General features: G+C 51.1%; 2 protein-coding genes across 3 annotated transcripts in view; one reads left to right on the top strand and one right to left on the bottom strand.

The window, feature by feature from the left end:
• Window positions 1–24,462, bottom strand: ZSWIM9 (zinc finger SWIM-type containing 9). The gene is given in 5 exon segments (XM_068527667.1): window positions 1–2,463; window positions 14,355–14,667; window positions 22,980–23,255; window positions 24,282–24,441; window positions 24,444–24,462. Coding segments are annotated over 5 exon segments (2,958 nt in total). The 3' UTR covers window positions 1–273.
• LIG1 (DNA ligase 1) overlaps window positions 24,367–25,446 on the top strand; it is a 39,711-nt gene continuing 38,631 nt past the window's right edge. For both annotated transcript variants that reach the window (XM_068527669.1, XM_068527668.1), the window contains exon 1: window positions 24,367–24,747. The gene's annotated coding sequence lies outside the window, so the exon portion shown is untranslated. The remainder of the gene's footprint in view (window positions 24,748–25,446) is intronic.

Below are 25,446 nucleotides of genomic sequence, written 5' to 3'. Positions count from 1 at the left end.
TCTCACCACACATATCCTCTCTGGAGGGAAGCCCTCAGAATCCACCCTGGCCACCACCATCTGCCACAGCTGCGGCTCCAGGACCTCCGAGACCACACCGTCTGCTTGCCCTCGGACCCAGAGAGGCAAACTGCCCCGACGAAGTCGCTGGATGCCCCAGGAGGTGGCCGGGGGGACTGGGGTGGCCTCCTTGGCCTCAGCCCCGTTATCTTTGGGATCGAGGAATGCCCTCCCGCGCCCACCGTGGAGGGTGGCGGGCAGGGGCGCGCAGGCTCAGGGCTCGGGGGCTCTCCCCCAGCAATCCCTGAGCAGGTCCACGTGGAATAAGGCTGCCCCCGTGAGCAGGCGCGCGGCGAAGAGGTGGCGGCAGGGCAGACGCCGGGCGGCATGGATGGAACAGCTGCAGCGCGTCAGGGCCCCGTCCAGCAAGAAGTCCGAGGTGCCGTCCTTCAGGGCAAAGCCAGCTCCTGTCCAATGGAACCCGCGGGTCCCGTGCTGCCGGGCGAAGGCCAGCTCCTCGGCCACCAGCTCTGCCAGCTCTGGCCCGCAGGCCGCTCGGAACTTGGCCAGGGGTTCCCAGTCTACCTCCTCCTCCTCCGAGGGGCAGCAAGGCCTCTTTGATGCCCTTGGGCCTTCTCCTCCACTTCCTTCCTGCGCGCTCTCTCCGGCCGCCAGGTACGTCCTCCTTGTCACTGCCCACTCTGGGTCACCCTCCAACACAGTCCCCACGGGAGTGCTGCACGAGCCTCCATTCCCCAGCCCTGGACGGCCCCCTGCTGTGTCCCCACACTCCATCCCCTGCCCTCCTCTGCTCTCGGGGCCCCCAGCCTGGGCTCCCCCTCCATCCCCATTCTCCAGGCCTGTCACCCTCGTGTCCCCCAGCTGGACCAGAACTACATCCTCGAGGTCCCTTCTTCTTTTCACACCCAACCTCACCGCTCGCTCTTCTCTAGCCTCTGGCCCTCTCTGCCTCCCATCTCCCCACTGGGGCCCCCTTAGGTCTCCGTTCTCGGGGACCAACTCCAGGGGCTTCTCCACGTGGACTTTCCTCCAGTTTCTGACCTCCTGCCCCCTTTCCTTCTCTGCTTCCAAATGCGGCCCCTTCCAGTCTCTGGTTTTCAGCCCACTTACCCTCTCATCGTGCAACAGGGCCCCCCTCCAGGAGCTCCCGTCAAGACTGCTGGCCCTCTCATAATCAAACAGGGTCCCCCTCCCGTCTGGGGTCTCCAGCAGCCTAATCCTTCCATCCTCCAGCTGGGCCAGCCTCCAGGTATACTCTTCCAATCCTCTCAACCTCTGGCCCTCCACCTGGGCCCCCCTCCAGATATAATCTTCCAGTCCCCAGTCTTTCTCACCCTCCAACGGGCGCCCCCTCCAGTCTCTGATCGAGGGCCCTCTCAAGTGCTCGTTCTCCAACTGGGACCCTCTCCAGACACTCCCCTCTAGCCCTCTCACCTTCTGGTTCTCCAAGTGGACCCCTCTCCAGTCTCGGATTTGCAACCCTCTCGCCTTCTCACTTTCTACCTGAGCCCCTTCCCGGTCTCTGGTCTCCAGCCCTCCGGCCCACTCCTTCTCTAACTGGGCTTCTCTCCGAAAACTTCCTTCCTTCCGCGCCCCGCCCCAGTTTCCGGTTTCCAGGCCCTTCATCCTCTCGTTCTCCACCTGGGCTCCCCTCCCCAGCTCACCCTCCAGCCAAGGGCCCCCATCGTCGGAGACATCCGGCGCCGCCTCCCCAGCCGCGTCGGCCCACTGCATGGCCACCAGGTCGCGCAGGCACTGCGCCACGCTGCGCGAGGGGCTCAGGCGGCGCAGCAGGCGCCGGCGGTGGCCGCGCACCAGGGCGCACGCGTCCAGGTCGCGGGCCGCCTCGAAGGCGCGGAAGCGCACCCACATGTCCCGGCGCGGCGCCCAGTTGCGCTCGAAGTAATCGACGAAGGCGGCCGGGCCGTGGGCGCGCAGCTCGGCCAGCGCCTCGGCGTAGGCGGCGGGCGACAACGCGCCCGCCAGGCGACACAGGCGCGGCCACAGGCCCGGGTCCTCGCGGCCGGCGCCGCCCAGCTCCTGCGCCTTGCTGAAGAGCGTCTCCAGGCCCTGCGCCCGGCAGATCTGCACGCGCGCGCCCGGCAGCAGCTGGCGCACGGCGGGCAGCTGTGCCGCCACTTCGGGCCCGGCCGTGAGGCAGCGCACACGGCCCTTGACGTCGGGCGCGCTCTGCAGCAGCGAGGCCAGCGCGAAGCGCAGCAGGCTCGGAGTGCCGGGCCGCGCCACGCAGCAGGCGGCCTGGCGCGCGCGGCCCGCGCCGTCCACGCACAGCACCGCCAGCAGATCCAGCGCGCCCTGCAGTCCCGGCAGCCGGTCCACCAGGAGCATGCGCGGGAAGCGCCGCAGCATCGCCCGGGTGCGCGACGTCAGGAAGAACACGGTCTCCACCACCGCCTGGTCCTCCACGAACACCAGCTTCACCTGCGGGCGGGGGCGGAGAGGCGGGGAAAGAGGTCAGGAGGTGCCCGGGGTCGCCCCGCCCACGATTTCCCCCTTTGGGGAAACGGGACTCCGTTCATTCATTCTTTCATGCGTGCGTGCATTTTTGACCAGCAGGAGGCAGTGCAGGGGAACGATTCAAAACGCGGATTCCGGATTGCCTGGGTTTCCGATGCCGGCACCACCGTCTAAGAGCTGTGTGGTTTTGCCCACTAGACAGCCTCTCTGAGCCTCAGTTCCCCCTACTAGGAACTGGGTATTCCTTCCTTCCTGCGGTCAGAGGCACTCTAGGGCAGTGGTTCTCCAAGTAGAGGTTCTGCAGCAGCTGCGTCAGCATCGCCTGCTGGGACCTTGACAGAAACGCATATAGTCTCAGGCCCACTGCAGCCCTGCTGAGTCAGAAATTCCCGGGGAGGGGCCCAGCAAGCTGCTTTGACAAGCCCTCCCGGGAATTCCCACGCACACTCAAGTTTGAGAGCCACAGGTCTAGAAGTGAAGCGCATAGACTGTGGAGCCAGATTGCCTGGGTTTGAGTTCCGGCCCCGCCAACGCTTTTAACTACGTGACTTGAGTTCTCTGTGCCTCAGCTTCCTCCTTAACCTCCTCGTTTCCCAATTCCCCCTTCTGGGAACTGAAGAGTCATTCTTTCATGCATGGAGGCCTGGGCTGAGACCCTGGAGCCCCCATTTCCTGGCTGTGTGGCTTCCCGCAACTTCCCTGACCTCGATCTCATTTGCAAAATGATGATGATGAGGGTGTGATTGGATGGATGAAATGGATTAAAGCATTTAGAACACTGCCTGGCACAAATAATATTACTATTATTCAACAACACTCACCCAACAAATAGTAAGCGCTCTTGAAGTGTTCCTTATTACCATAATTATCACCCCTGCTTAAAGACCACGTGCTTGTAAAGGTCTTCTCTGACCATCCCATCTAAGCGGACACCACAGCTCTCTCTGGATGCTTCCGGCCATGGCACTTACCACCCTGAAGCACGTTACATCGTTATTTGCTGCTTTGCTTATTGCCTGTTTGCCCTCCCTCAGATGTAAGCCCCACAAGGATGTTGCTTCATTTAAGTTTTGCCTCCCTTGATGCTTTGAATGGCCCCTGGCCTGAGCCACAGCTCAATATATCCCGAATGAGTGAGTGAATGAATGTGTGAATGTGCGGTGATATCCACTGGCCATGTCTCTGGAGTGGAAGTTCAGGGAATCCTGGCTTTGAATCCTAGTTCTGAATCCTGGTTTTGTCTCTTCCTAGCTGTAAGACCTCCGGCAAGTCACTTCCCCTGGCATTTTTTTTTTTGGCTGCGCTGAGCTGGCTTGTGGGATCTTAGTTCCCCAACCAGGGATCAAACCCGGGCCCCTGGCAGTTGAAGCGTGGAGTCCTAACCACTGGACCGCTAGGGAATTCCCTCCTCTGGCATTTTAGCTTCAGTTTCCTTTTATGCAAAATGGGAATATATGTCTATTTGACGCCTGTGGTGAGGCTAAATAGAGATTATCCGTGTCCAAAGTTTGGAATGATGCCTGGCATGTATCAAATCCCAGCTATCGTTACCATCTTATTTGAGTTCTCAGCAGCATTCAGTAGTGACCCTGTCCCCTTTCTGGAACGTAGGTCTCTTTTGGCTTCTGTCACCCTGAAAAACTCTTGGCTTTCCTCCTTCCTCCCAGCCATCTCCTCTGCAGTCTCCTTTGCTTGCCCCTCCTCCTCTGCTCCCTCTAAATGTTGCTGCCCTGCAGGGCTCGTCCAGGCCCTCTCCTCTCCTCTCTCGTGTCTCTAGGCTCAGCCAAGATGATCTCATCCAGTTACATGGCCTTTAGCATCTCTAAGCTGATAACTCCCAGTTCTGTATCTCCAGGCTCCAGACCCACCTACTTACCTGTCTCTGCAGCAACATGGACCCTTAGACAGCTCACGTGTCCCTTGAGACTGATGGCCCGAAGGCACCCTTGATTCTCACTCCCCACCAACCTGCCCCTCCTTGGTCGGCTGCCTCTTCCGCAATGGCTTCACCATCCACTTTATAGCTCAGGCCCCAGCACTCAGGGCTGATTCTTGGCTCCGCTGCATGAAATCCATCCCCAAATCCTAGCAGCGACCTTCAGAATCTGACCCCTTCTCCCCACCCCCATGGCCACTGGTCAGAGCCATCACCATCTGTCACCTGGATTATTGTAGCCACTTCTGCCTGGGCTCCCTGTCTCTCCCTGTCCCCCACACGGCTGCTGGGGGGCATTTTCAAGACTCTGACCAGATCAACCCCTCCCCTCCTTAAAAACCTTTCCCAGAATTTCCCATCACCCTTCAAGTCAAATCCAGAGTTCAGGCCACAGCTGTGCACTGGGCGATCAGGCCCTTGGACCTCATCTCTGTCCCTCTCGTCTGCCTTGGCCTCAGCCGCTCTGGCCTCATTATTTTTGCACAAAAGCCACTTAATGGGGTAGGGAGATTAGCAGCGATGAGCTAGGGTCCCCTATACCAGGCAGACGGCTAGACTGTTTCAGCCAGGCCCTGCAGAGCTGGCCTACAGCTGCAGAACCAGGATTGGAATACAGTTTAAACACAGATCTCTCCACAAACCATTCTGCCATAATCTGACCTCGTCCTATGAAACCCGTTAAAATGCAATGCACAGTTCTCCACTTTCAAGACCAAAAACAAAAACAAAAACAAAAAACAAAACCCAAAAAGCCAACAACAACAAAACAACTCTATTAAAAAAAAAAAAAAGTCTAGCGGAGTCTAAAAAGAGCAAGAAAATTGCTTTCCTCACCCTAAAATTATACATTCAGCATCTTAAATAGAAGAGGCATTCAATAAATTTTATGGCAAAGCCTAGTCAGCTTACCACTGAATTGGTTACAATACCACTATCTTTTTTTTTCAACCATCATTAATTTTTACACCTACTATTACTTTATGATTTAATTTATCTTAGCAGATGTTTCCATCTAGGACAGTTCTGTCCAATACAGTAGCCATTTACATTTAAATTAAGATTTAAAAAGATATAAAAATTCACTCGCTCAGTCACACTGGTCATATTTCACTGCTCAATAGCCACGTGAGGCTAGTGTCTACTCCATGGGGCAGTGCAGATAGAGGACACTTCCATCACCACAGAAAGTTCTATTCGACGGTGCTGGTCTAGAAACTAACGTAAAGATAAAAGTCATCGGATATTAACTAGACTTACTGGGATGATCATTTCACAATATATACAAATATCAAATCATTATGTTGTACACCTGAAGCTAATAGAATGCTATAGGTCAATTACATCTCCAAAAAAAAAAAAAAAAGGATAAACAACAAGGTCCTACTGTACAGCATAGGAAATTATATTCAACATCCTGTGATAAACCATAATGGAAAAGAATATAAAAAAGAATGTAGGGCTTCCCTGGTGGCGCGGTGGTTGAGAGTCTGCCTGCAAATGCAGGGGACACGGGTTCGAGCCCTGGTCTGGGAAGATCCCACGTGCCGCGGAGCAACTAGGCCCGTGAGCCACAACTACTGAGCCTGCGCATCTGGAACCTGTGGACCGCAACAAGAGAGGCCGCGATAGTGAGAGGCCCGCGCACCGCGATGAAGAGTGGCCCCCACTTGCCGCAACTAGAGGAAGCCCTCGCACAGAAACGAAGACCCGACACAGCCAAAAATAAAAATAAATAAATAAATAAATCTATTAAAAAAAAAAAAAAAGAATGTATATGTATGTATAACAGAATCACTGTGCTGTACAGCAGAAATTAACACAACATTGTAAGTCAACTATACTTCAATTTTAAAAAAAAGAAAATTTTTATAGGCATAATGGGTTAAAAAAAAAAAACCTTACATGTTTCTATAGTATTAGGTAAGTTCTTACCTTTTTCTCCTTGGGAAAAGGAAGAAGAGAAAAGTTAAAACAGCAAAACTTATTTGCCTTGAGAATTATCTGGAGCTGGCCAGCACTTGCCTAATTAGGAGCTGACTTTCATTCTTAAAGAGAAAACTTAGATTTCTGATCTTGAGTTTTCTTTCTAAAGAGGGCACATAAGCTTTTCTTGCACAGCCGTTTGTTCATTAAACGGCATTTACTAAGCACCTACTGTGTGCTTGACACTGTGTTAGCCTTGAGGAGAGAGAAGAGACTGAATGAGGCAGGTGCAAGCCCTGCCCTGTTGGACTGGCCAAGTCTCCATGAACAATAACACAACTAGTGTTGCTTTCAGCTGAGAGGCCCAATGACTGGATAGTTAAGGGTTCCTGGACCCTGGAGCCAGACCGTAGGGATCCAAATCCAGGTTCTTCCTCTTACTAACTGCGTGGATTTATGCATCAGCTGTGTGACTTAGGGAAAGTGTCCGATCTTCTCTGTGCCTGAGCTGTTCCCATCCGCAAAGGTGGGGAGTGTGACTGCATTGGCCTTATAAAGTTGCTGTGAGGATTAAATGGGTTAATCTGCATGAAGCGTGGAGATCAGTGCCCGGCACGAGGTCAGTGTGTATTGAGTGATAGCTGTTATTATTATTATTATCATCATCTGAGTGTGGAGGACATGCTAAAGAGAAAGGCTAATGGGGCAGAGGTTGGTGTGTGGTTGCTTGTGGGATCTCAATTCCCCGAACAGGGATCAAACCCAGGCCCACGGGGCAGTGAAAGCACCGAGTCTTAACCACTGGACCGCCAGGGAATTCCCAGCGTGGGGTCCTCTGATTGAGCGAGGATGATTGCCGAGAGGGGACCATTATTTTCCTTATATTGCAGATAGGGAAACTGAGGCTGAGAGATTCCAGGTTTGCAGTAAAGGATTAACTCAGCAGGTCTGGGTTGTCCAAACCCCACACTTTCCAAAGAAAGGTCTGGCTCTTTCCTGACTCCTAGGAGACAGCCTCTAAGCCCTTGGAATGTCCTGCCCGATAAGAGTGTCTTTGTTCACTTGGGGGGCTTGGGCCACTCTAAATAGTCTCTTGTTAACAACTGGTTTATAGTGGGGGCCTCAGGCTTGACCTCCAGCGGGGCTGGAGACTGAGGTCAGCCATCCAGGCAGTCACATCTACATGACCAAACCCCAAAAAAAACCCTGGACTCGAGGCTCGGGTGAGCTTCCCTGGTGGGCAATACTCCGTGCGTGTTGTCACACATTGTTGCCTAGAGGAATAAGCACTGTCCTTATACCTCCACTGGGAGAGACCACTGGTCTCTCCTGGACTCCACCCCATGCGCCCCTTTGCTGATTGTACTCTGTATCCTTTCACTGTAATTAACTGTAACCGTGAGTATAATGGCTTTGCTGAGTTCTGTGAGTCCCCGTTGAACCTGAGGGTGGTCTTAGGGTCCCTGACTACACCAGGGAGGTGACTTGTTCCAGATCATGGTGCTAACAAGCAGCAGGGCTGGGATTCAAGTCCAGGTCATAAAGGATGGTGGTGGGGGGGAAAAACAAGGTGTGGACGGAGATGTGTGGGTGACACTGGAGGGGTGTGGTGACGTGTGATGAAGGTGGGAGGGGGATACATAAATGAATGAATTTCTCTACCAAATATTTACTGAGCAAATCAGACATGCCAAGTGCTGCTCAAGCACTGAGGAGGGCCAATAAGACACCTCTGAGCGGGAAGAGAGAGCCTGCAAACCAAAGATGAATAAATAGGAACAGGAGATTTCACGTGTGTAAAGTGCTGGGGAGAACTAACCCCCCAGTTCCAAGGCATTAACTCTTTCAACCTCCACAACAATCCTGCACAACAGGTCCTGTTATTACTATCCCCATTTTTCAGATGGGGAAACTGAGGCACAGAGAGGTTCAGTTGCTTGCCTGGGGTCACATGGGTAGTAAACAGCAGAGCTGGGATTTGAATCCAGGCAGTTTGGGCCCAGGGCCCGTGCAACTGACCACCGGACTCTTCACAAAAGTGATCGCACGGGCCTGACACACAGGCTTCTGGGTTGAGGCACAGAGTGGATGGCGGGGCACAAGCGGGGATGGAGCAGCCCAGGGAGGAGCAGACTGGAGGATGGGAATGATCGTGGGTACCGTCTTAGACACACAAATCAGTGGCACAGGCATGCATTAACCATAGACCAGATTCCACAAATGTGGACATCAGAAACCATGCAACGCAACACTCCCTACCCACACCTCTTCCTATATTCAGGCACACAGCCTCCTTTTTCATGTGAACAGAATAATACTATTCTCTAGACTGCTCCCCCGCAAAAAATGAGGGAATAAAAATAATAGCTAAATAGCTAAACCATATAGAGCTTCCTACTTTCCAGGCACTGTTCCTTACACACACACACACACACACACACACACAAACACACCCTCACACAACAACCCTAACAACTATGAGGTAGTGTCTATTATTATCCCCATTCTATAGATGAACAAACCAAGGTCTGGAGAAGTTACATAACTTGTTCACAACTTACTGGATGTTCCCCAGCCAGGAAATGGCACAGCTAGAATGTATATAAAGTTTTTAGTGTATATCTGTACAAATAAAATCAAGTTTTTAGCTGTTACTGTATCACCCCCAAAGTGGCTGGTCTGATATAAAAATAGGCTATTGGACACAGAGAAGATTCCCTTGGGGAGCCAGGAAGAGGCAGAAAGGCTGAGACTGAGCCACGAGAGGCCAGGGTAACTACAGAGCAGGGGAAACACAAGCCCCAGATTCAGATAGGGCTCTGGGAGACCCTCAGTGAAACAGCTCAATAAGCCTGTGGTTGTCTTTTTCCCTGTGCCAAGTAATGGTGGGTTTCTCCTGTCCAGGGCACTTGGCAGGACTGCATCTCTCTGCCCCCCTGCAGTTCGCCACGGTCACGTGACTTGCTTTGGCCAATGAGCAGGAAATAAAGTTCAGTGAGGTAAGCCACTGAGATTCCAGGGCTGGTTGTTACTAAGGCAAAACCCAGGCCATCCTGACTGTCACGTCTTAGGACACTCATCGCTCATCCCGAATTTTTCTTTTCTAGAGAGAAACAGATCAGTGTGGCACATTGGGACTATTGTCTATTTTTTATCTTCTCTTTTAAAATGAATTATTCAAATGTGCCAAAATGCACAAGGTCCCAAAGTCAAATAATATAAAGCTATCCAGCACTGGGTCCTCTTCCTACTTCTATTTTCTAATCACTCTGTTGCCATTCGCTATTCTTATGTCCATCCACATCTCTTGCTGTGCTTCTAGATTCTCTTTATGTGAATACAAGCAAGCCACCTTTATATTCTTATTTGCTCCGTTTTATACATACAACATACCACGTACATTGTTTTGCTCCTTGCTTTTTTTTTTTTTTAACTGAGAAATCTGTTCAGATCAGTTCCTAGAATTGTTCTCACTCTTGTTTAAAGCTACATAGTATTCCAGTTATGTAACCATTACCCACGGGTGGGGTTTGGCTGTTTCCAATCTTTTACTTCCACGAACCCCAATGATTAACCTTGCGTGGAAATCATTCTGCATCTGTGCAACTACATCTGCAGGATAAGTTCCCAGCAGTGGGAGAGGGAGTGGTCAAAGGGTGAGTGACTTGGTCGTTTTGACAGATATTGACAAAGAGTCCTCTGTTGAGATTGTACCAGCGGACCAGTTAGTATTCTTAAAAGTAGCACACTCAGAACAACTTTCACCTTTCTCAGAAGGCAAAGCGTACACGTGAGAGAGGGCTGCAACGTTTCTGTGCAAGATCCATCTTCACCCAGAAAGCCAGCTTGCTTGCTGGTTACTCTGGAGCCTGCCACAAAGGAGATGGGATTAGATACCTCAGCCCATCATCACGGCCTCAGGGCAGATTATAAAAGGTCTTAACACCTCCTTGGTTGAAGCGGCTACTCAGTCTTGCCCACAAACGGTGGTTGTGGCTTTGGGGTACACTCTTCTTGTCTGACCCCCTCCCAAGACCAAGTGAACGACCTCAACGCAGGGGGTCCCTGGCATTCAGCTTCTCAAATATAATCGCTCCTTCAGGAAACTGCTGGAAGCAGAGAGAATAATATCCAGAACTCTTTTGCTATATCTTATAAGTGAAAAAAGCCAGGCGAAACTTCCGTGTAAAGGTGACAGACTGAACACATCCTGCTAATTTCACTCCTTCCTGACCTTCAAGTACCTCTAGAGAAGAGGGATTTTTTTTTTTTAAGTTATAGAGGCATTAGGATTGGAGACAACAGGACCCAAACTTCAGAAGTTGGAAAGCAGATGGACAAGCTGACCGCCACTCCCCGCAACAAAAAAGAAAACAAAAGCAACCCCCCCCCAAAAACCCCATCAGTTGGGACCAATAGCAGAGCCCTCAAAAGGAACTGGCAAACGCTGGCAGTGTGGGGAGGTTGAAACAAAGGTTATGAGGGCTGTTTTAGAAGCAGTTAGAGCTGTTAAGCTCATGCTTTTTCTCACCCCCAGGTGGCTGGAGATTTATTCTGTGGAGGCGGTAAAACAGAGAGGGTTGTTGGCCCCGGGGACATCGGGCCCATCTGCTGGCAGGGCAGGGGGGAGTGGTAGTTCCGTGCATCTTGCTGGTGGAGGGCCAGCTCCCCAGCCCTCTTCCCCAACATGGCTCCCAGAAGCTGGCAGCCTGGCCTTTACCTGCCAGCCAGACAAGTGGTTGGAGTTTTCTCAGGGGGATTTGACCGGCCCCAGAGGAAGAACAAAAGATGCTAACATCTGGCACGCCCCAGTATACAAAGCAAGATGCAGAAAAGTGGGTATAACGTGCTACCTTGCTGGGGGAAGGGACAAGGGGAAATAAGGTTAAAAATAAAGACATGCAAATGTATCTGTGTATAGAGCTGTGCCGTTCCATCCAGAAGCCACTAGCCACATGGGACTGTCGAAATTTCCATTAATTAAGTTAAATTAATAATTCAGGGGACTTCCCTGGCGGTCCAGTGGTTAGGACTCTGTGCTTCCACTGCAGGGGGCGCGGGTTCAATCCCTGGTTGGGGAACTAAGATCCTACATGCCGTCCATTGCAGCCAAAAAAAAAAAATTAAGAATTCAGTTCCTCAGTCATACTGGCCATATTTCAAGCACTCAATAGCCACACGAACTACCCTACTGGACAGCGCAGACACACATCATTTCCAGCATCACAGAAAGTTTCACTGGACAGCACTGGGCCATAGAACAGAAAGCTATATAAAAGATGGATAAGCCACTGATACTCCAGCGGCCTCTGAGGAGGGGACCTGAGGGGCAGGAGGTGACAAGGGTACTTTTCACTACATACCCTTTTGTACCTTTTGAATTTAGGACCAGGTGAATGTCTTACATACTCAAAAAGCCAATTTAAATTTTTTAAAAAAGGAATAACACTTTCACTTGGTCTGTCTCTTGGTTTTCTAGAACGTCTTCATTTCTTTTAAAAATATTAAGGTGCGCCAACATATGACTCTGCAATCCCACTCCTGGGCATATATCCTAAGAAAACTCTAATTTAAAAAGATACATGCACCCCGATGTTCATAGCAGCACTATTCACAATAGCCAAGATGTGGAAGCAACCTAAATGTCCATCGACAGAGGAATGGATGAAGAAGATGTGGTATGTATATGCAATGGAATGCTACTCAGCCAAAAAAAAGAATGAAATAATGCCATTTGCAGCAACATGGATGGACCAAGAGATTATCATACTAAGTGAAGTAAGCCAGACAGAGAAAGACAAATACCGTATGATACTTACATGTGGAATCTTAAAAAAATGATACAAATGAACTTATATACGAAACAGAAATAGACCCACCGACATAGAAAACAAACTTATGGTTACCAAAGGGGAAAGGCAGGGGGAGGGATAAATTAGGAGGTTGGGATTAACATATACACGCTACTATATATAAAATAGATAACCAACAAGGACCTACTGTATAGCACGGGGAACTATACTCAACATTTTGTAATAACCTATAAGGGAAAAGAATCTGAAAAAGAATAGATATGTTTATATGTGTAACTGAATCACTTTGCTGTACACCTGAAACTAACACAATATTGTAAATCAACTATAATGCAATTTAAAAAAATTAAGGTGGGGCAAATCACAGATCCAGGAGCTAAACTTGGTTTAGGCTAGATTTCATGACAGCGTCCAAACTGGGCGTTAAAAGGATGATCCCTTGACATTGAAGGCTTTCCATTGTGAATATGCTGCTTCTTGCAGGGGCGACCCTACATAGGGTGTTTCCAGGGTAGAGCTAGAACTGACCGGGAGGGGCCCGAACCTCATTTCCAAACTGGGGAATAGCAGAGTGGTGAAGAGCATGGCCTTGGATCCAGACTGTGCGGGTCTGAAGTCCAGCTCTGTGGTTAAGTAGCTGTGTGACCTCGGGCCAGTTACTTGCCCTCTCTGTGCTTCAGTTTCCTTATTTGTAAAGTGAAGATGAGAATGGTGGATTCCTTTCTCATAGTGTGCTAGTGGGACTTAAATGGATTACAATCTATAAAGCACTTAGGGTAGTGCCCAGCACATAGTAAGTGCCTGATAAACGTTTCCTAAACTATTATCAATACTATGTGTGGACAGAGGGCTGGGTTTCTGTTGGTGGCTTGAAAGAGGGCTGGTTACTGGGCATGAGATGGAGATGGGGGAGTGCTCTGGACTTGATTCTGGAGAGTGGGTTCACACCTCATCTCTACCCTGAGTTGGGACCTCTTCCATGCATGAGAGAAAAGCACAGCCCGAAGGAGAAACCAATTTTCTTTCTTTCCTTCCCTTCCTTCCTCCCTCCCTCCCTCCCTCCCCTCCTTCCTTCCTCCCTCCCTCCCTCCCCTTCTTCCTTCCTTCCTTCCTTCCTTCCTTCCTTCCTTCCTTCCTTCCTTCCTTCTTCCCTTCCCTCCAAGTCCACCCTGGCCCTGAAGTTGGATCAAAGCAGCAGAAAGATTCCTCAAGGAGGAGCAGTATTCTCACCTTTCCTCCAGCACATGAATCTCGCTCCAGCCTCTGAGCCTTCGCACTGGCTGTTCTTTCTGCCTGGAACTCACTTCCTTCTGAAGACAGAATGGGGGGGGGATCCCTTCCCTCCAGTCTGTCTCCTTTGCTTCACCTTCATGTCCTCGCTGAGGCCTTCCCTGACCATTCACATTAAAATAGCACCCTTACAATTGTCCACGCCCTCGCGCTCTTCTTCTTTACCATTCTCCTCCCCAATCCATCGTGTTATGTCGTGTAGCACGCTCCCTACTAAGACGTGATCTGGGTGGTGGGCACAGGGGTGTTTTTAACTTTGTGAACACTCACCAAACTCTATACTTATCATTTGTGCATGTTCTATGTGTGTCGTTTCAGTTAAAAAAAAAAAATTTTTTTTTTTTTTAAATAGCACTTTCCATCACTCTGGATCCTCTTCCTCCTAGCCCCAACCCCAATGACCTGATATCATGTTTGGATGCATCTGTCTATGATTGGTTTCTCCCCCGACAACTGCAAGGTTGTAGTAACCAATCGCTGCAAGTGGCTATTTACATTTCAATTCGTGAAAATGAAATACCATTTAAAAATTCTGTTCCTCAGTCCTACTGGCCGCAGGGCAAGCGCCCAATAACCACATGTGGCTTCGGGACTACCATACTGGACAGCGCGGAATCACAAGGCATTCGCATCACCGCAGAAAGTTCTAGTGGAGGGCGCTGCCTTACGGGATGAGTTCTCTGAGGGTAGGGACGGGGCCATACCTTGCGGGCGGCCGCCCCCGACCACCACCCCATGCCTCGATAAATCTTGAATGAATACGCGAAGGAATGAATGAAAGGCGTGAATGGATGAGTGGGCGGATGGATGAATGAATGAACGGCCCGCGAGTCTTGGGTGTGGCTCTCCCCCGCCGCGCCCCGCCCCCCGCCCCGCCTCTCCCGAGACCCCACCTTGGCCTCGGGGTCGGTGCGGAAGAGCCCCTCGAGCACGTGCAGGGCGTCCAGGACGCCGTGGTCGCGGCCCTTGCAGTAGGAGAGCAGGCGGTGCACGTCGGCCGGGGCCACGAACTGCTTGGAGATCTTGTTGGTGGTGCGCACGGGAAGGCAGGCGTTGGCCAGCAGGTGGCCCGGGCGGAAGTAGTAGGCGAACTCGAGCGGGCAGGCCGGGTGTGAGTGGGTCAGCTGGCACTCTGTCACCACGAGGCGGTCCCGCAGCGGGCTCAGCTTAACGATGATGAAGGCCGGGCAGCCGGGCTGGGGGGACCTGCGGGAGGAACGACCACGGCCGCCAGTCACATCACCCTGCTGCCTGCCCTCTTCTGCCTTCTCTCTCCTCTCTCCTTTATTCTTATTATGATTTTTTAACATTAAGAATTGTTTCAAGGAGGGGAAGGGATTCATTAGGAGTTTGGGATTAAAATATACCCAGTACCGTATATAAAATAGATAACCAACGAGGAACTATACTCAATATCTTGTAATAACCTATCATGGAAAAGAATCCAAAAAAAAGAATACATATATAACTGAATCACTTTACTGCACACCTGAAACTAACACAACATTGTAAATCAATTATATTTCAATAAAAATTTTAAAAAAGTTGTTTCAAGCATAGAGAAGAGTAGAGGGCCTTAAGAATATGCCAGCTCTGTGACCTTGGGCAGGTCCCTTCAGGTCTCTGGGCCTCAGTTTCCTCTTAAAAGGGAGCAATAAACATCATACCTTTCTCATAGGGTTGTTGGGAGGATTAAAAGAATTGATACCTGGAAAGCACTGAAAAACATTGTCTGGAACATGGGGGAGCGCTGTACGTTTGCTAGAATTCTGCACCCACCACCCCCAGCTCTATTAAAAGTGAATGCATAGTTTATTATACTTACCTCAATCAACTTTAAGAAATAAAACATTTCATATACTCCTGTATCCGCTTTTGATTTAGTGATAACAACATTGCAAGCTGAGGCCTTCTGTGAACCCTGTCCCAACAAAGTCCCCTCCCTCCTTCTGACCCCAGAGGTAGCCACTACCCAAATTAGGTATTGAGCATTCCCACATATGTTTTAATGTGTCTATAAACACGTGCCACGGAGCAACTAAGCCCGTGTACCACAACTACCGAGCCTGCGCTCTAGAGCCCGCGAGCCACAACTACTGAAGCCCGCGCACCTAGAGCCCGTGCTCCGCAACAAGAGAAGCCACCTCGATGAGAAGCCCGCGCACCGCAACGAAGAGTAGCTCCCGCTCACTACAACTAGAGAATGCCTGTGCGCAGCAACGGAGACCTAATGCACCCCAAAATAAATAAATAAATAAATTAAAAAAAACACACGTTAAAAAAATAAAACAGTGGAAGGTATGTTACCAGGTTTTAAAACTTTGTACACATGAAAAGGGGCTCAAACTCATTAGGCATCAAGGGAACACATATCAAAACCCTAGGGTGGTATATATACACAATGGACTATTACTCAGCCATAAAAAAGAATGAAATAATGCCATTTGCAGCAACACGGATGGACCTAGAGATGACCATACTAAGTGAAGTAAGTCAGACAGAGAAAGACAAATATCATATGATATTGCTTATATGTGGAATCTAAAAAAATGATACAAATGAACTTATTCATGAAACAGAAATAGACTCACAGACATAAAAAACAAACTAATGGTTACCAAAGGCAAAAGGGGGGAGAGGGATGAATTAGGAGTTTGGGATTAAAATATACACGCTACTATACATAAAATAGATAACCAACAAGGACCTACTGTATAGCTCAGGGAACTATACTCAATATCTTGTGATAACCTATAATGGAAAAGAATCTGAAAAAGAATATATATATATGTGTGTGTGTGTGGGTAACTGAATCATTTTGCTGCACACCTGAAACTAACACAACATTATAAATCAAGTATATTTCATTAAAAAAAAAAAACCCTAGGGAGAGGCCACTTTACACCAGCAGATAAAAGAGACTGATAACATCAACTGTTGGCGAGGACGTGGAGCAACTGGAACTCTCAGATGTCGTTGATGGGAGTGTGAAATGGTACAGTCACTTTTGAAAAACTGAGTGGCAGTATCTACTGAAGCTGAGCATGTGCCACCTCTGTGAATAGCATTTCCACTCAAGATAAATGCCTGCAGATGAGCACCGAAAGATGTGCACTAGAATGTTCATAACGGCACCATTCATATTAGCCAAATACTTGAAACAACCCAAACACAGAATAGAATAGGAAAACAAGTTGTGATATATTCCTAAAAATAACATACTAATCAACAATAAGAATCAGCGAACCATTACTCTCCCCCCAAACATGGATGATCTCACAAACCTGCTGGATGAAAGAAGACTGACAGAAAAGAAAACCCACCACATGGTTGTAGTTTATAGAAAGTTCAACAACAGGCAAAGCTAACCTCTGCTGGCCAAAGATTGGACAGTGGTTACCCTGAGTGGTTATGGGGGGAATGGTGGAGGGGGGTTTTTGGCATCGGATGTATTCTGCCTCTTGTACTGGGTGCTGGTTACATGTGCGTTTTACTTGGGGAAAATTCATCAAGTTGTACATGCAGGATGTGTGCACTTTTCTGAATGTGTTACACTTTTTTTAAAAGTATACTTGGGGGACTTCCCGGGTGGTTCAGTGGTTAAGATTCCGTGCTCCTAAAGCAGGGGGCCTGGGTTTGACCCCTGGTCAGGGAACTAGATCCCGCATGCCGCAACTAAGACCCGGCGCAGCCAAATAAATAAATAAATATTAAAAAATAAATAAGTAGAAGTTTACTTGGGAGATTCTTGTTTTCCAGCATGATGTCGGGCGGAATGACAGCCCCCCCAAGGATAGTCACATCCTAGTCGCAGGAGCTGGGCAATGTTACTGTACATGGCAAATGGACTTTGCAGACATGATTAAATTCGGATCTTGAGATGAGGAGAAGATACTGGGCCCAAGGTAATCACAAGGGTCCTTATAAGGGGAAGAGGGAAGCAGAAACGTCAGAGTCAGAGAAAGATTGAAAGATGCTACGCTCTTGGCTTTAAAAGTGGAGGAAGAGGCTGCAAACCAAGGAAAGTGGGTGGCCTCTAGAAGCTGGAAAAGGCAGCAAAACGGATTCTCCCCTCAAGCTTCCAGAAGAAACGCAGTCCTGCAGACACCTTGATTTAGCCCAGTGAGACCCGTGTTGGACTTCTGACCTTCAGAGGTGTTAGGTCACGCATTTGTATTATTTTAAGCCGCTACATTTGTAGTTATTTGTTACAGCAGCAACAGGAAACAAATATAAGCATCCCATTCAATATATCCTTTTGTAGCTTGCTTTTTCAGTCCTCAGCGCTTCAAGACTTTTATGTTTCATTACTTGCTGCCTAATATTCCACTCTGCAACTCCGCCAACTGTTATGTCGTCTCCAGTTCTCCCTTCTTACAAACAACACTTGAGCGAACACTCTCTTATACATCTCTTCGTGTGTGAGCAAGAGTGTGTCCCGGACAGCGGTTTTCAAACTGAAGGGCATGGCCCATCACCTAACATCAATTTAGGGAGTGACATCCAGCATGGTAGAAAATGAAAGAGTGCCACAACTACTGAGCCCACGCGCCACAAACAGAGAGAAGCCTGCGCACTGCAACGAAATATCCTGCGTGCCACAACTAAGACATGCAACCAAGACCCAATGCAGCCAAATAAATAAATAAATAAATAAATATTTTAAAAACAAAAACAAAACAAAAAAAAAGAGAATAGGGGAAAAGAAAATCAGAGTATATTTCCCTGATAATATTTAAATTGACATCTGCTGTCTGAAAGCGGGTCCATGTTTCTCCAAGGGGAGGTGAGCTCAGCATTTTTGGTAGATTTCATGTTTATAGAGCAGGGGTCAGCAAACTTGTTCTGCCAAGGGCCAGATGGTAGATATGTCCTGTTGCTATACTGCAGACACAGCCATGGGTGATATGTAAATGAATGGGTGTGGCTGTGTGTCAATAAATCTTTATTTACGAAGATGAGCTGCAGGTTGCATTTGGCCCAAGGGCTCCTAGTTTGCCAACCCTTGTAACATAGACCATCTGGGGCCTGGCATATAGTTAAGAAGCCTGGCTCCCAGGGGGTAAATGCCAGTAGCACACCCCACCCCCAAAATGCTCCTACGTTCTTTCTAAACAGTCCCTGAGGAGGGGGACCCTTCTTAGGATCCACCCTGAGAACCTCCAGTCTAAATACTTAGGAATTGTCTTTGTTAAATCAGAAGGGGATCCTTGACACACCCCTTCTCTCCTCTATGCACGAAGTAAAACCCTGGAGCCGGACAGATTTTAAAAATCTACATGAGCATTTGAGACTTTTTGCCTAGCTTAAAGTAACAAAAATAATGCAAATTCAGAAAAATCGAAAGTGTAAAATCATTCTAAATAAAATACAAATGTGGAGCCACCATGATGGTATCAGATGCAACTCAAACAAATTTCCAACACACAGCCATTTCTGATCTACCAAAACGGCAAGTTCATGGGGTTCTACCCAGTACATTTGTCTAGAAAAATTCACGGGCTTTTGGGAAACTCTCTGGTTTGACCTCTTTGGGCCTGGGTGTTTCAGCCCCTAGAACAAACCTCCGCTCAGGGAAGGTTACCTCTTCTGGGAAGCCGTGCATCTTACCAGAGAATGGCATGTCCCCTCTGCGGGTTCCCAGTATCCCACACAAAGGTCTACGGCAGCCTCAACAGGCCATTTCTCTCCATCTATCTGGGGGAATAATACCACCACCGCCCTGTAACTGTAAACTCCACATGGGCAGGAATTTTAGTCTGTTTTGTTTACTGCTGTATCCTCAGCACCTAGAACAGCTCCTGGCCCCTGGGAGGTGCTCAGTTCAGTAAACAAATGATGAGTGAATGACTGTATCCCCCTGTCTGAAACCCAGGTACCCAGGCACACCACTCATCACTCATCCCACCAAAACCACCCATCACAAGTCCTGCCTTTTAAACTCTCCAAATCATCCACTTTTTTCACATTTCCATTGCAACCAACTTACTGTAAGCTCTTTCCCTCTTCACAAAACATCCTTCTCCCTTCACCTAGTTAATTCCTACTCATCCTTCACAACTCAGAGCCCGCGTCACTCCTCCAGGAAGCCTTCCCTGACCATCCCCAGGCAGATTCCATCACATATTGGGGTGATGATTTGATTGACGCCCATCTGTAATGAATGCGCCCCACTGAATGTGGAGCACTCCCACTGAAATCCCAGCATCTAAAACATACACACCCTGCACATAGTAGGTGCTCAAAACGACCCTCTTGGATGAATGAACAAACACATGGTACCAAGGACCAAAATGTCCTTAGGGTGTCGGCACATTCAACTCTCATATTAACGATCCATGATTGAAATAAAGAGAGAGGAGAGGGAGGGCGAGAGGGAGAGGGAGATAGAATGGTAATTAAAAACATGGGTTTTGTGGTCAAACTGTGTGGGTCCAAATCCTGGTTTTCCTTCTTAGCAGCTGTGTTATCTTGGGAAAGTCCTTTAACCTCTCTGTGCCTCAGTTTTCTGGAAATTGGGGCTAATAATAATACTGACCTTGCAGGGTTGTTGAGAGGATTCAATAAGAGGATTAAATTATGTATATGGCTAGAAAAGGGGCTGGCGCCTGGTAAACAGTTAAAAAAGTCGCTGCTATGTTCAAACATCTTTTTTTCTTCTAAAAGTACCATTGCTAGGACTTCCCTGGTGGCCTAGTGGTGAGGATTCCGGGCTTTCACTGCCGCGGCCTGGGTTCAATCCCTGGTCCGGGAAGATCCCGCAAGCCACGCGGTGCAGCCAAAACGATTTAAAAAGTACCATTGCTTTGTTTTGCACTCCACTTGTCCATTTCTTCTGGATCTTTCAGGTTCTCAAGATCTTTGTGTTTCCAAAGGCTGGTGTGTGTTGGGAAAGGTTGGCAATCCTGTTCTAGCAAGGGAAGTGCCGTGAGAGGCTGGGGGAGAGTGGGAGAGTGCTGGAGCTGGAGGGGGGAAGGGGCAGGGACGGTGATTTCGAGGTCACTGCACAACCTCCAGGAAAGGCGGAAGGAGTGGCCGGAAAGACGGCCCTTCTGTGTGTTCCCTGGACCATAGCCCCGGCTGCCTCCCTGGCCTCTGGTTTCTCTCCTCCAGTCCATCCCCCATGAGACCCCAGAGGGTCTTCCTACCCCCAGAGCTGACCCTGCTCACAGCCCTCCCAGGGGTCCCCAGTGCCCTAGGATAAAGTCCCAGCCCTTGGACTCAGCCCCGCAGGTCTGGGCCTGACACCGTTCCAGCCACATCTCCTGCCTTTTCTAATATACTATTTCTCCAGACTCTGTCCTCGGTCCCTGGGCTGTGACACTGGCCAGGCCCTGCCTGAGCAGCTAGAGGGACGGAGGGGCTCAGAAGTGATGGGCTCCACGCCACCAGCCACCAGCTCACAACCACCTCCACTCCCAGGCTCCCCATCCAGGGACCATCCCACTGTCGACCCAGCCACCAGGCCCAAGCCCAAGGCACTGTCCTTGCCTCCTTGCTGGCCTGTCACTCCCTCCTATCCCTTCTGCCCCCTGGTTCCCCTCTGATATTTGTAGAGGGACAGTGCCTGCATGTAATGTGTGCCATGTGTTTAAGTCAAATACTGTACATACACAAATACATAAACAAAGAAAATCCTTCAAGGCTCCACTTACTGGTCACCTCTTCCAGGAAGCCTTCTAGATCCACCCTGGAAGCTCTCAGTAGAGGGGACCATTCCTCTTTTATCCTCCTCCATCTCCCTCTTCAACATCTTTCTCACTACTTTGGGCCATTTTTTGGGGGGGCGGTGTCTTTGTCTCCTACATTAGATCTTGACCTGCTCAAGGGCAGAGACCTGCTCTCTGGGTTCCACACGCCCCTCGAAGAGCATGCACACAGTAGGGGCTCAGTAAGTGTCTGCTGCTTTGCATTGGGTTCTGTTAACAAGGAGAGATTCCAGACTGGGCCTAAGCTTCCGGCAAGCTCTCGTGTTCTAGGTATCTGGGTGATGATGGGTGTTTGATCCTGTTCTGCTTCCGCATCTCCAAGTCTGTTTCCAGAATAGGCAGTGAGTAAGCTACTGAGAACCGTAATTCTCACAATAAATGTTTAATTAACTGTGAGTGAGAATCACTGGTACCGAGTGCTCACCTGGGCTCTCTTCTGAATGACGGGCATGTATGCGCTCATTTAATCTTCACAAAACCTACACGATCAATACTATTACTTCTCGCCTTTTCCCAGGGTGGCAGCTGAGGCCCAGAAAGGGGATGTCACGAGCTCAGTGTCATAGGCTGGGCAGCAGTGGAGCCATGGTGGGCACCCAGGCTGCTGGCTCCCAGGTCTGTGCTCTTGATTCCTATAACAGCCCTCCTGTACCCAGCAGCCCCGTGTTCCAGGCACTGGGTAAACGCCTTCCTGCTCACTGTAATCTCTTAACAGCGCCACGAGGCAGGTACTGCGCTAACCTCCTTTCGGAGATGAGAAAACTGAGGCTTGGAGATGTGAAGTCCGTTGCCCAAAGAGACCCACCCAGGAAGTGGTGGAGCCGGTCTCGAGCAGCCAGCAGGCAGAGCCTGTGTTCTTAAGTGCACCCCTCTGTCCATGGCTCCCACCCAAGGGTCTCCAACTCACACACAGACAGGGGCCAGACAGGCAAAACAAGGATGTAGCAAAGGATGAGGTGGCAGAGAGCAGCGGCGTCTGGGGCAAACCTGAGCGCCAATGCCCCGTCTAATTGGGGTGGCCATCTGCACATGAGAACAAGGTCTCAGCCTCTTCCCGAGCTTGAAGGGAAGCTGGAAACCCAACATTGTATGCGGAATGTTTAGGGTTTAAAATTGGGGTCAATTAAAACACCCCTGGCCACTTGGGTATGTTTCCTAGCCCTCTTGGATTCCTCAAGCCCTTTGTAGCATTACAGTTGGAGGGAACTATTTGTGAGCTTGTTCATATCATGTCAGTCTTCTGTCCGGTATGAAAGTTCCAGAAGGGCAGGGAATTTGTCTGTCTTGCTAAACTCCCCACTCCCCCAAGTGAAATATCCCTAGTTCCCAGCATGGGACCTGGCCCTGTATTTACTGAATGGATGGATTTTTTTTTTTTCTATTTTTGTCCTGTGGCTTTCTCTGCAGCTCAGCCTCTGATCTCTTTGTAGGTGTCCCAAATCTGGCTCTCACCTGTTTTTCTGGCTGGCTGGTGTCTCTGGCGCCATGTCTCCATGTTTCTGGAATTTTCTTTTTTAATGTCTCTTGGGTGTGTCTATCTCGCTCCCTGCCTCTCCACGGGTCTCTGTTAAATCTCTAAGTGGAGCCCACCCTCTGTATGTGCCTCGGTCCCTCCAGCAAACTGGCTCTGTCTCCGTCTCAGGAAGCTTCCCTCCTTGACCCTCTCGGCTTCTCTTCAAGGTGTATTTAGCGGTTTTAGTTGGCATCTCTCCCCTCCCAGTCTCTGGAGTGAGGGCTCACTGCCTCCCCCTCCCCCGGGCCGCCCTTCCCCCCCAGCCCCCAGCAGGACAGGAGGCTCAGCTCACGCACCCCACGGCGGGCCGGCTGGGCGCGCGCACGTCCTTGCACACCAGCCGCACGTAGCTGTACTTGAGCACGTCGATGAGAGTGTAGAGCGGCGGCGCGCTGGCCCAGCGGCAGCGCGCCAGGTGCATGGAGCTCTTGACGAAGAAGAGCGCCAGCCGCTGCTGGCACCACGCGTCGAAGAAGCGGCTGAACTCGGCCCACGAGAAGAAGGCCCTCTCCCGCAGCTCCTGCTCCTCCTGCCCCGTTGCCGTGCCGGGTGGGGGCTCCATCCTGGGGCGCCTGGGTGGGAGGGGTGGGGAGGACACGTGGATATCAGATCCATCCCCTCCCAAGGCGTCCTGCTTCCTCCATTCTCGGCCTGCCTCTTCGGTGCTGATGCCTCTATCCAGGTGGGGCCTGGGGCGGGATACACCCGTTAATCTCTATACATGAACCTCTAGCCCATCTTTGGCCTCCTTCCACCCCCCTGCTTTATTCCTGGGACAGCTGGAACCTATCATCCTGATCTCTAACTCTCCAGTTCTGGTCGCCTCCTCCATAAATGTGATCCCTAGGCACAGTTGGGGTCCCTCTCCCAATATATGATTCTTAAACTCAATTGTGGACACCTCCTCCAATGTGTGCCCGGCTTCCAGGTAGGACCTCCTCCCCTTCCAGATGTGCCTCCTACACTTGGCGGTAACCTCTAGTGCCTCCATTCGTCTGGAACTCCCCCTTCCATGAGCGTACACAGGGGCTATAACCCACATCCAGCTGTGCCCGCCTCTAAAGATGCTCCATCTCCAGATGTGTCTCAGATACTGGGCAGCTGTTGCCCCTCTCCAACATGTGACCCCTATACGGGTTGCCACATCCAGCTGTACCTCTGCTTCCCAGAGATGCTCCCATATCCAGACTTACTCCCCACATCTAGTGTGGCCCCTTCGCGTACAGGTGTGTGCCCCATTCACTTGCGGCCAATTCTCAGAAGTGTCACCAACATTCATCTGTGGTCCCCACCTGCCCAGATGCACCGTCCAGCCCAGCTGTGGCCCCCTCCTCCCATCTACAGCTATCATCCTCCCCCAGACATGCGTCCTCGTCCTAGACATGGCCCGTCGTCCTTAGATGGGCTTCATCAACACAGATGCTCCCCCACGTCCAGCTGCGCCTCCCTCCTCATTAAGCCCCTCCCAACCGGCTCCAGCCTCCGCAACCCCTCCCAGCCCCGCCTGCCTTGGCACCTCCCATCCCGGCTGTCCCACCCAGCTGTGCCTCTCCCCTCCCCCAGATGTGCACCCTTCCCGCCCCTCCCCACTCACCTACCCGCCCCGGAGCGGCGTCCACATCCCACAATGCCCCGCGCCGAGGCCCGGCCCGGCCCTTGCTCCCGGGATGCCCCGCGCGGCCTCCCGCCTCTCTTCCCGCCGTGCGTCGCGCAGCGGCTTCCACCGAATCTCCCTTTTCCCGCCGGTCGCTCCGCAGACCCCCAGCCACACCCACTCATCCAGAGCAACAGAAGGCTCGGGGCTGTTTCCCAGCGTGCTCTGCGGGAGGGCTCGCCCCACTTCACCCCCTTTCCTGGCAGTCTCGCGTCCGGGAGACTACAACTCCCAGCGTCCTCCGCGCGGCGGCGGCGCGGACACGCCCCGGCCCCGCCCCTCGGCTCGGCCCCGCCCCCGGCCCCCGAAGTCTGCGCGCGAAGTCCGTGGCGCGAATTTGAGACTGCAGTGTAGCGCCGAGCGGTTCCGGGTGTGACGCTCAGGACAGCGGCGCGCGGGCTCGGCGCGAGGCAAGTGGAGCCGGCCGTGGGGGTCTTCAGGGTTGGGGAACGGCGCGCGTGTCGTAAACTCGGGGCTCATGCCTTCGCCTGGTCGATCGGCTACAGAGAGTGGACGTAGGGGACGCTGAGGCGACGGGAAGCGCGCTGCGGAGGGGAGAGCGCGGGCAGTAGGCCGCTGGAGGGGGCGGGGCGGCTTCCGCTGGAGGTTCAGGGCCGGGTAGAAGGTAGACGAGGGCCGAAACCCTTGTACGTGACACGGTCTGAAGAGAGGCCTGGAGGGGCGGGACTACCTGGAAGGGGCGCGGTTATATAGGGATGAGGGGCGGGGAAAGGCTGTCGGTGGGCGGGGCCATCCGGAAGTTGGACGGGCCGGGGGAGGTGGGCCCACCTGGAAGGGGGTGGGGCTAGGGAAAAGTTTAACAGTGGACGCGGCCGGGGGAAAGGTTGAAGGCGAGGGGTCAGCTTTAAGGGGTGAGCCCAGGTAGATGGAGGTGGGGCCAGAGGAAAGTCAGTGGTAAGAGCTAGGCCTAGGCAAAGGCCTTATGAAAGGTCTCGAACCTTCTGGACGGGGGGAGGTCTGGCCTTGTGTGTGCCTGATGAGGGGGCGGAGCCGAGGGAAGAGCAGTGAAGGGGCGGCTGGACGGCGAGGAGGAGGCCAAGGCCTGGGAGGGCGTGGGGCCGTAGAGGAGGTTAGCTGAAAGGTCTGGG

The sequence above is a fragment of the Eschrichtius robustus genome, chromosome 19 (assembly GCF_028021215.1).
Source record: "Eschrichtius robustus isolate mEscRob2 chromosome 19, mEscRob2.pri, whole genome shotgun sequence".
Lineage (NCBI taxonomy): Eukaryota > Metazoa > Chordata > Mammalia > Artiodactyla > Eschrichtiidae > Eschrichtius > Eschrichtius robustus.
This window is presented reverse-complemented; position numbering and strand designations above follow the sequence as displayed.